The 12,037-nt window shown below is 39.3% G+C and overlaps 1 protein-coding gene across 2 annotated transcripts in view; it reads left to right on the top strand.

The window, feature by feature from the left end:
* Window positions 1-2,299: 2,299 nt before the first annotated feature.
* Window positions 2,300-12,037, top strand: part of LOC125460276 (protein bicaudal D homolog 2-like) — a 91,108-nt gene continuing 81,370 nt past the window's right edge. For both annotated transcript variants that reach the window (XM_048547550.2, XM_048547549.2), the window contains exon 1: window positions 2,300-2,812. In XM_048547550.2, coding sequence (XP_048403507.1) covers window positions 2,597-2,812 — 216 coding nt within the window. In that variant the 5' untranslated portion in view covers window positions 2,300-2,596. The remainder of the gene's footprint in view (window positions 2,813-12,037) is intronic.

The raw sequence follows: 12,037 nt of genomic DNA, 5'->3' as shown, positions 1-12,037 counted from the left end.
AGGATAGATTGTGAGAATTCTCTCCCCATCGTAGATGTGTTTACAATCAGAGGGCATACAGCATGTTTAAAGTGAGGAGTAATTCATTAAGGGGGATCTGAGGAAACTTTATTTCTTCCAGAGGGTGGTAGAAATATGGAACATGCTGCTTTAGAGGTTGGAGGAGGCATATACTATTGCACCATTTAAGAAACATCTGGATGTGCACTTAAAATGCCAAGGCACAGAAGGCAATGGACGAAGCACAGAACAATGGGATTAGTGTATCAGTGATAATGGGAACTGCAGATGCTGGAGAATCCAAGATAACAAAGTGTGGAGCTGGATGAACACAGCAGGCCAAGCAGCATCTCAGGAGCACAAAAGCTGACGTTTCAGGCCGAGACCCTTCATCAGAGCCTCTGTTATTGCTGGCACCCATACCATATTTAAAAGGATGCTGTGAATCTGGTCAATCACTATAATTCTGAAGCTGCTTTACCCGGTGACAGTCAGTTTGAACACATAGCAATAACAGAGCCTCTGATGAAGGGTCTTGGCCCGAAACGTCAGCTTTTGTGCTCCTGAGATGCTGCTTGGCCTGCTGTGTTCATCCAGCTTCACACTTTGTTATAATGGGATTAGTGTAGTTTGGTACAAAAACACAAGTTGCTGGAAAACTCAACATGTCTGGCAGCTTCTGTGAAGAGAAAATCAGAGTTAGCGTTTCAGGTCTGGTGACCCTTCTTCAGAGCTGGCTCTACCTGAAAACGTCTATAAACTATTGTGGCATCCCAATACACTTGCAGGTCACTCAGGAAGCACAGACTTGCATTACATAGCACACCGGCAACTGGTATTGAAAGGCTGCTGCAGGGACAGGCACTCAGCTCACAGGCTGGGCAAAGGCTGCATCTTAAGGCTGCCGGCTTGCTTTCTAAGAACTTGTTCACCTGGGTTCTCAAAGTATCGGTGTCCTGCCTTGCCTTGCCTCAGCCCAGCTCCACAGCCAGGCAGCTTGCTTTGATGGCAGCAGTCCTCAGTCAATGGGGTATTCATCTTCTTATACAGCAAAATACAAAATCTTAGTTATACCTCAGGCCTGCAGCTTACATTTTTCCAATGTGTTCAAACTGACTGTCACCGGATAAAGCAGCTTCGGAATTATAGTGATTGTCCAGATTCACAGCATCCTTTTAAATATGGTATGGGTGCCAGCAATAACAAAGTGCGGAGCTAGAGGAACACAGCAGGCCAGGGAACATCAGCAGAGCAGGAAAGCTTATGTTTCAGTTTGGGATCCTTCTTCATAAATGTGTATGTTACGGGGTTATGTAGATTGTGTATAATATGGTGGGTATATTACATGGTGTGTTTTATGTTATACATAGTATATTGTGTTTTACAGGGTATATAATATATTGTATATTTTATATTTATATATCACAGGGTGTATGATACATTATATGTATTATATTGTATATATTGTAGGTTATATGATATATTATATATACAATATATATTACAAGATGTATGATGTATGTTATGTATACTACACTATATATTACAGGGTATGAGATACATTGTGTATATGACAAGGTGTATGATTTACTGCATTGATTGCAGGATGTATGATGTATGATATATTATAAACACTACACAATATATTACAGGTATGAGAAATAGGATGCATCTGCAGTTCCCATTATCACTGATACAATTTTAACCTCACTGCGAAGCCTCTTCCAGGGATGCCTAAGCTGAAGAAGTTACCCTCCTCCCTCTGGACCAACCTCAGGGAATCTCTCTCCCACTGCAACTCCCTTGTCTCTCCATGTTTGGTCCACCTCCCCCTCTCTCCCTATTTATTCCAGTTCCCTCTCCCCATCCCCCTCTCTGATGAAGGGTCTAGGCCCAAAACGTCAGCTTTTGTGCTCCTGAGATGCTGCTTGGCCTGCTGTGTTCATCCAACTCCACACTTTGTTATCTCGGATTCTCCAGCATCTGCAGTTCCCATTATCACATCAGAAATAGGATGTATATTTCGTATATATTGCACAGTATTTTAGATTACACGGTGAATAAGAGACTGTATAGATTACAAGGGGTATGATGTATTGAATAAATTAGGTGTATGATTTACTGTATATATTTTAGTGTGTATGATATAGTGTATAGATTACAGGGTGTATAGTTTATTGGATAGATTACAGGGTGTATGATAAACTGTATAGAACACAGGGTGTGGGGACCACGCAGTGTCCTCAAGCGGCTCCTTGTCTGTGGGGAAGGAGCTGACGTCAGCAGCTGGGAAGGAATGTCAGCGGCAATGGCGACGGGATGGTGGAGGAGGGGAGCAGCCTAACGGGGCGGAGACAGGAGTAGCAGACCCAGGAGCCGGCAGAACGGAGACGTTGGGGGAAGCGTTCTCTGTCTTTCGCACTTGGTCGCCTTCATTTTCCACCCCCTCCTTCAGGCTGAGTTTCGCTGCCTGGCCGGTGGGCCAGCCGGGTGAAGCTATGGTGGCCAAGGCAGCGAGGACCCCGTTTTAACTCAGCTGACCCGGGATCCGGACCGAATTGGCCGGCCGAGAAGCGAGCGAGCGGGCGGCGGCGCCATGCAGGCGGAGGAGCCACTGATGGAGAGCGAGAGTTTCCTGCGGACTGAGGTCGAGCGGCTGAACCGGGAGCTGAGCGAAACAACCCAGGAGAAGATCCAGGCGGCCGAGTACGGGCTGGTGGTGTTGGAGGAGAAGCAGAGCCTCAAACAACAGTATGAGGATCTGGAGGGCGAGTATGAGACAGTCAGACAGGAGTTGGAGCAGCTCCGAGAGGTGAGGCTTATTGAGCAAGGAAAAAGGATAATAATATCACCAAATCTCGATCCCGATTTTTGTACAGACGGTTTTGTTTTAAAAATAAGTTAATCATTTGCTTAAAATGTATTGGTTGGATTCTTCAAAAAAAAACTGACCGAAGACCCACCCATTGCCCAAGAGCGTCTGACCGTTGACAGATTCAAGCAGCAGCTCCCAGCATCTGCCACCTCACTGCTCAATAATAGTTGTTGTGCTGTGCCAAATGGCTCACAGTGGCTTGTTCGTACCGTTGAATCCCCTACTGTAACTGTATGAATTCTCGCAGTGGAGGAATCCCTTTGTCCTCATCTTTCAGCAGATTGTCATAGATCGGATTAGTGACCACTGTTAGATCCACGGGAAGCATGGTCAGAGATCCATCAAGCAGAGGCCACTAGATTTAAAAAAAACACTTCCCCCTCGGCATAAGTCAAATGTACAAACTAGGTAAATCAGCTAATTAGAGTTTGATGGCCAGTCAAATGGCCAGACAATGCAAAATTGTAAGATAAGTTTTGTTTTAATAACGCTTTGACAAGACCTAAAAAAATTCTCAAGAGAAAATATTTCCACGAATCTTTGGCACGAAGAAATTGCATAAAATATGTTGGGCAGGACTAGACTGTTGAGCCAAACTAGTTTAATACATCTAGTGACTAAGATGTTCAGACCGGAAAGAAAATGTTTAGATATACAATATTGTACTATCACAGTACATGAAGGTAAAGTGCTCCTCATATGCAGACATTCTGTAACTGCCTTGTAAAATGAAATACTTATGAGATGTGAATCATTGCTTGTCTTTGGGTTGTATGTTTTTTTCCCCACTCAAGACATCACTGGATTTGACTTGACGCCTCCTTTCAGAATTCTGGATTAGATTAGTGACTCATTGGGAAAGTCATGCTTAGCTTGCCTGCTTGGTTGATACAGCATGCTGATACAAAATTGAATCAATTACATTCTAGAATGAAGATTTCTTTTGGTTTTAACTATTATTGACTTTTTTTTGGTTCAAATCGATAATAGACTTCAATTTCTGTTTTGGAAAAGGTCAGTTTGTGGATATAACTACATCTATAGAGCACATCTTTTTACAAGTTTATGTTAAATTGATTAAAAATCAAATCTCAATCTGGATTGTGGAGCATTTTCATAATGAAGAAAATGTATTATTTCATTAGGATAACATTCGGATTGAGATTTTCAAATGTGAGCTGTTTAGAGCATTTGAATAATAAATTATCGGTTTAATGAAACGTCAAAGCATTGTAATGTCATACTGTGTTTGAAGGAAATATGTTAACGTTTGCAAGTCATGTTAATTGTATGTACTGGAAGTTTCAATATTTCTCTCAGTATTACGTGGGATATGAGGCTTTTGAGTGTTTATTTTCATATTCTTTAATTGAGCTGATATTTATGGGTCTGAATGACATTGGGTGGGAAAACTGCTGTCTTCAAATTTTAATGTTTAAACATTTCAGTTACAAATCAAGCAAGTAGTTTTAGTTTGATATATGCAGGAAAGGATCAGAAATGGCATATTGGACTTCTAAGACAAGAAAGATACATGAAAGGACTTGTATTCACCTTCACAAACTCAGGTCTAACTGATATTTATGGAAATCTAAAGAGATCATTTCTCTGCAAATTTGTTCTATTAAGCAAAGTTAAAAATGAACTTTGCAATCTCAAGGATTTGAAAAGATATTTTTTCAATGAGTGATTTAAACTTTTTCTGCTGTAAATAATAAATTACTCAACAGAAGATACTATGGAATATAACACAGTTTTTTTTATCTTTTTAACATTTCGTTAGATAATTCCTTCACATTTATTACAGGTTGTGTGGAAAATGGGAAGGGTCACTGGATATTTTTAATCAACCCATTCAGATCTATCATGACGCCTCCGGAGCAGGTGGAACTTGAACCCAGACATTCTGGCCCACAGGTAGCACATTGAACAGTACAGTGCAGTACAGGCGCTTCGGCCCTCAATGTTGCACCGACCTGTGAAACCAATCTGAAGCCCATCTAACCTACACTATTCCACTATCATCCATATGTTTATCCAGTGACAATTTAAATGCCCTTTTAAGTTGGAGAGTTGACTGCTGTTGCAGGCAGGGAATTCCACACCCTTACTGATCTCTCTGCTCATCCACACTGCCAAGAATCTTACCGTTAGCCCAGTACTCTGTATTCTTGTTACTCCTTCCACAGTAAATCACCTCTCACTTTTCCACATTAAACTCCATTTGCCACCTCTCAGTCCATGTCTGCAGCTTATCTATGTCCCTCTGTAACCTGCAACATCCTTCCGCACTGTCCACAACTCCACCGACTTTAATGTCATCTGCAAATTTACTAACCCATTCTTCTATGCCCTCATCCAGGTCATTTATAAAATGTAGTGGCCCCAAAACAGATCCTTGCGTTACACCACTAGTAACTGAACTCCAGGATGAACATTTCCCATCAATCACCACTGTCGTCTTACAGCTAGCCAATTTCTGATCCAAACTGCTAAATCGCCCTCAATCTCATGCCTCCGTATTTTCTTCAATAGCCTACTGTGGGGAGCCTTATCAAACGCTTTACTGAAATCCGTATACACCGCATCAACCGCTTTACCCTCATCCACTTGTTTGGTCACCTTCTCCAAGAACTCAATAAGGTTTGTGAAGCACAACCTACCCTTCACAAAACAGTGTTGACTGTCCCTCATCGAATTATTCCTTTCTGGATGATTATAAATCCTATCTCTTATAATCGTCTCCAACACTTTACCCATAACCAAAGTAAGGTTCACTGGTCTATAATAACCAGGGTTGTCTCTATTCCCTTTCTTGAACAAGGGGACAACATTTGCTATCCTCCAGTCTTCTGGCGCTATTCCCGTGGACAATGACAACATAAAGATCAAAGCCAAAGGCTGTACAATCTCCTCCCTAGCCTCCCAGAGAATCCTAGGATGAATCCTATCCAGCCCAGGGGATATATCTATTTTTACACCTTCCAGAATTGCTAGCACCTCCTTATGAACCTCATCCTGTCTAGTCTAATAGCCTGTATCTCAGTCTTCTCCTCGACGACATTGTCTTTTTCACGTCTGAATACTGATGAAAAATATTCATTTAGTGCTTCTCCTATCTCTTCAGACTCCGCACAACTTCCCACTACTGTCCTTGACTGGTCCTAATCTTACTCTTGTCATTCTTTTATTCCTGATATACCTATAGAAAGCTTTAGGGTTTTCCTTGATCCTACCTGCCAAAGACTTCGTGTCCCCTCCTGGCTCAGCTTAGCTCTCCAGGTAGTTTGAAATTAGAAAAAAGTCTAAGTGTAACTTTGAATGGATTGGAATCTGGTGAAATTTATTTAATGTTTGACGTTTATTTTCTAATGTGTCCTTTATTATCCTGTGAACCTAATGTAACAAGTAGTAACATGATCTCTCTTCTCAACATGGTAAGAGATCACCTTTCTCCTCCCATGCCATGTGATCAGCGTTCGGCAGAACAAGCTTTTGTAGTTTGTTTATTATGCAAGCATGTAAAGAACGCTTGTTGGTTTTCTCCCTCGTAAAACTGATTATAAGGGTGAATGTTATATAATCATTTTTTACATTTTTGTACTATGTGAGATTATTGTCGGAAATGGAGTAGTTTGGTTATAAAGAAGGAGGGTGTAACCAAAGCTGATGGGTTTAACTATCATGCCAATCGCTCAAATTGTTCTATTGTTGGTGATTTGTTTGGCACTTCACGTTTGGCTTGTTGACTACTTTGTTCAAATGTTGGATCACAGCCCAAAATCCTTTCAGAATCTCGTTTATTTTTCAGCCTTAAATACTAATACATAAGTGTTAATTTCTTTGTAAATTCTGAGCTCTGTAGAGTTTGCCAAGCATATAACAAAACATGGTATAACTAAGTTTGTGAACATGGACAAGGAGTAGGCTATTCCATAAAATCATGAATTGAATGTAATCTTATCTGCGTTCTAATCCTGATAACCTTTCACCACCTTGTTTAACAAAAATTTATCTCCCCCGTCTGAAAAATATTCAAGGATTCTTGTTTCAACTGTCTTTTTAGGATGAGTGTGACAAAGGCTCATGATTCTTCAAGAGAAAACAATTCCCTTCATAACGGTCTTCTTGTATTTTTAAACAGTGATCCTGAGTTCAAACATTTCCCGTAAAGGGAAATATCCTTTCCACATCCATCCTGTTAAGATTCCTCAGGATCCTATGTTTCAATCAAGTCACCTCTTAGAACCTGCTAAAATTTAGAAGAATCTTGCCTGTCTAACCTCATAAGACACCCCACCTAGTCTAGGTGTCAGTCTAATAAACTTTCTTTGAATTGCTTCCAGCATATTTACAGACTTCCTTAAATAATATAGCTGGTACAATGTATAACACCCCAGGTGTGGTCTCACCTCTGCCCTGCATAACTGAAGCATAAACTTCCTACTTGTTGTATTAATTTCCCCTTGTAATGAATTATAATATCCTCATGGCTTTCCTAATTATTTGATGTACCTGCATACTAACCTTCTGTTGGTATACACCATGAAAACTAAGTCCCTGTAACATTTCGGAGCTCTTAGCTCTCACGACTTAGATAATATGCTTGTTTGTTCTTCCTTATAATCCATTTGCCAGAATGTTGACCGATCATTTAACTTATATTTGTGTGTGTGTATGTGTGTATTTATCATCAGCAAATTTGGTGACCATATCTTCTGTCACTTTGTCCAGGTTATTTGTATAATTGAACCATACATCACCTTTATCCACAGCATTTGTCACCTACTGAGTGAACTCTGGGGCTGGTCAATCGTTTTCTTTCACCAATCCACATAGACTCTGCCTGGTAACCTTGAACTTGCCTGTCATAGCTTATAAGTGTACAAACAAGGAACAAGAGTAGTCCCTTGGCCCTTTGAGCCTGCTTGATCATTTATGCAGATCAAGGCTGAACTGATTTTTAACATCAACTTTACATTCTTGCATGTCCCTGCTAATCTTTCATCTCCTTGGCAATCAAGAGTTGGTTTACCTCCACCTTAAAAAATTTAAGGATTCTGCATTCACTGTCTTTTAAGAAAGTGAATTCTGAAGACTGTGAATCCTCTGAGAGAAAAATGTTTCCTAATTTCTGTTGTAAATTGGCACCACCTTATTTTTAAACTGACTTCCTAGGACTACATTTTCTCCAAGAGGAAGCAGGTTTTTAATGTTCACCTGGTCAAATCCCCTTTCAATTAAGTCATCTCTGACTCTTCTAACCTCCAGAGAATACAGTCCTTGGCTATCTAGCATTTCCTCAAAGTCAATTTGCACATTCCAGGTATTAGTATAGTAAACCTTCTCTGAACTGCTCTGTACTCTTGCATTCTGTTATTGTTGTAATAAGCCGTAACATTCTGTTATCTTTCCTGATTACTTGCTGTACCTGCATTCTAACCTCGAGATTCATATGTTAGTATAACCCTGTACAGGTCCCCCTGTATCTCAGAGCTCTGCAACTGCTCACCATATAGGTAATATCCTTCATTTTTATTCCTTCTGCCAAAATGGACAATTTCGCATTGTTCTGCATTTGCCAGGTCTTTGAGTCACTTTATCCATATCCATTTGTAGGCTCATGCCTATCTTTGTGTCATCATGAAATTTAGCTACTATATCTTTGACCTCTTCATCCAGATCATTCATATAAATTCTGAAGAGTTGAGGCCCCAGTACTGACTGCAATGGCAAACCACCCATGACTTCCAGCCAGCCTGAAGAAGACCTGCAACAGGTATTAAGCTAACCTGCTTGTAGCTTCCTGCCTTCTATGTTCCCTTTTTAAGTAGTTACATTTGCTGTCTTCCAATCTATTGGAATTTGTCCCTCAAACAAGGGAATTTTATAAAATTAAAACCAATACATCAGCAATATGGCTTATTTTAAACTGCGCAGCTCTTCCAAGATTCAGCACATGTTCAGTATCAGTATGCTGGTTTTGGCATTGGTTTACATTTTGGAGGACATTTCCATGCACAGACCTTGCAGGTCCATGCAGCCAGAAAGAAAATTAAGAGGGAACTCGTATGTCAATCCCCTTAACTATACTGCCCCCTACTACCACTGCATTTATCATTGCTCCCCTTACGTCCATCCTGGAGTCTTCATTATAGTTAAAGTTGCTTTGGAAGGAAATCTAAATTTTAAACCAATCCGTTCAGAGATGTTATTAACAAATCTGGAACAAGTGGCTCCTGAACCTGGGTCTCCTGATTCAGAGGTAGGAATGTTATCACTGTGCCACAAAAGCCCCTTGTAGAGTTGCTTTATAGTAAAAAGAAAATACTACTTTAAGTTGTTGTTCATTCGTTATCACAAGTGTAGTTTTGGCACATAATTTAAAATAAAACCTATTTTTATATATGATATAACTAGGTGATATCCAAACTGGTAAATAGTGATCATAGTGTAGTTTTGCGTAGTTTTGGTTTTAATTACGTAACTTGTCATTTTAATCAGCCTGTCATTGTTGAAAAACCTATGAAGATACGCAACAATTGCCAAACTAAGTTCTGGGAAATCAATACTTGCTGACTTTCGCTTTGTCCTTTTAAGTCAGGAGAATTTGGATACCAATAAAAAAAAGTCCAGATTTGGGAAAGGCTTAGAAGGATATGGGCTGAACACAGGCAAACGGGACTCATTCACTTGAGGATATCTATTGGCATGGAGAAGTTGGACTAAAGGGTCAGTTTCAGTGCTTCACAATTCTGACTCTATAACAGCTTGTTTTTGTTGCAGCTATAAATACAGAAACCTGTGCTGAGGAAGGGTCACTTAAATCAAAACGTTAACTCTGATTTCTTTCTGCAGATGCTGCCAGACCTGCTTAGTCTTTCCAGCAATTTCTGTTTTTGCTTTTGATTTCCAGCATCTGCAGTCCTTTCAATTATATAGTTTTAGCTGATTACATTGCACTGTTTGCCACTTCAATACAATCCTAGTCGTTTGAACATTGGTTACTAGGCTGATCTGACAAACCAGACATGCATCTACTCCATTAGGCTCTGTCAGAGAAGCTAATCTGTATAATTGGATTTGATGGCTTGGTGTTTTGGTTGACCAACTGCCACAAACCAAGAAGTCTTGTCGTGCATTTCTCATACCAAATATGCCTCATCAGAAGCCACTTGATCTTGCCTGCTGTAATGTGCTGTCCGAAGAGTATTGTCAGTAGTTGCTTAAATATGGCCTTGGGACCTCTCGCTAGATGGCAAGTCGTAGGAGCTCTAGGTGTCCAGGGCACATAAATGAGCAGGACAATTGATATGAAACCTTCGAGGAATAAAATATATTTTCAATTCTTGTTAAGGATGCATATTTGTATGTTTAAGTTTGAAAGTGTGATCTCTACACTTCTATTACCTAGTGCAGAGCTTTTGTTATCATAGTAATTGTAAAATTACAGGGCCACTTTGATATGACATTTGTGTTTGACTTTGAGTTTACCGTAATGTCTTATTCACAGAATCACAAAGAAATTTGAATCCTTCAGTTACAGTGTATTTTCAAATTTGGTATTCCAGCAAATGTTACTCCAATTCATTTTTGAATAAGAATTATAAGACCATAAGACATAGGAGTGGAAGTAAGGACATTCGGCCCCTTATGTGTAATGATATTGCAATTTTTAAATAATCATTTTAGCAGATTGAATCTTATGTTGGATACAGTTATCTGATTTAACAACCTTTTAATGTCTGCCAAAACATGAATTTGTTTCTCAGCATTCTAAAATAATCTGACTACTTTTGGCAATTTAAAGCAAAATTATTTGTTGATTTGTCATAAACTTCCCTGGTACATTATTAAGATGAGCTTGCCAGATGTAACAAAAAAATTGTCAATCACTCGAAACCTTGGATAAAATAAAATAAACTTTGGAGTTTTGAGACTATGGATGATTTAAAGAACAATATTTTAGTATTAGATATTGAAGTACCAAGATGGTGTGTCTCAGTTCATGGGTGACTGTCAGATTGTGTTCATAATTCTGGTACATAAGCCACTCCAGATCTCTCATGAACCAGGCTTTGCATTGTACTGTGTAACTATTTCAATGAGTTGTCGACAAAATATTTTAAATCTGGGTTCAGCAAAGTAAATTGGAATTAAAAACTGTATCATCGCCCATTTTAAAGTTTTACTTCCGTATTTGAATAGTGTGAACAGGATTTAGCTGATATCAGGAGAAAAAGTTCAAGTTTGGTTTTGCTACTGAATCTAATCCAGTTTGCTTTTTTTGGCAATGAACCTCATCCAATTTATTCATTTTTAAAAAGCTTTTTTCTAAGTATGGAGTTTGAGAATGAGTTGTCAAGGTTGAAATTTATAGATCAGCTTAGATATACATAATTATATAGCAAAGAAAGGAACCCATACAGCCTGTTCTCAAATATTTATTCTGCTTCACCCTATTTCCCTGCTCCTTTTCTGTGTTGTTGGAATGTTTACCCAGTTCACTTTAGAAGGTGTATTGGATTTTGTCTCTGGTGTGGCATTCCATATTTTAGGAAAACTGTGTTTGTGTGGAAAAACCTAATAACTTCCTCGTTCGCACTTTTTGTAATTTAGTTATTATCCCAAAGCCAGTGAAAATAGTTTATCCATTTTGAAAATGCACTTTGTTTTCTTCTTTTTGAAAAAGATTGAATTTTGGGATCAGTTTAGTTCCAAATTCATGAGTGTGAAAGATGGCTTAGTTTCTCTCTTTCAGAGTTGGTTAACTTTATAGTCTTTAATGTGCTAGTTTGGAAATGTGTTGAGTGTTCCCACATTACAGTTACATGGTTTCAACTGCTGAATTACATTGCATCTACTTAATTTACTTCTAAAAAACATCTGTTTATTCATTAAATATTGTAATTAAGTTGGGGTTCAATCTTGTGATCATCTGAGATTCACTGTTTCAATTCTACATCTCCAGCTGCCGACTTGGAGTTGAAATTGAGTGTGAGTATCAGTAGATCAAACTTGGCCTGTTCAATGCTTTATTTTGGCACTGGTCCCAAAGTGCGCTCTCACTGTTATCTGAGTCACCTGTCCTGCCCTATTTCCCAAAAGTACGTTGAGTTTTGTCCCTTCCCAAGTAGGACCCTCTAAATACTGCTTGAGGAA

This window comes from Stegostoma tigrinum, chromosome 11 (assembly GCF_030684315.1).
Source record: "Stegostoma tigrinum isolate sSteTig4 chromosome 11, sSteTig4.hap1, whole genome shotgun sequence".
Classification (NCBI taxonomy): Eukaryota; Metazoa; Chordata; class Chondrichthyes; order Orectolobiformes; family Stegostomatidae; genus Stegostoma; species Stegostoma tigrinum.
Note: the sequence above shows the minus strand (reverse complement) of the source record. Positions and strands in the feature narration are given on the sequence as shown.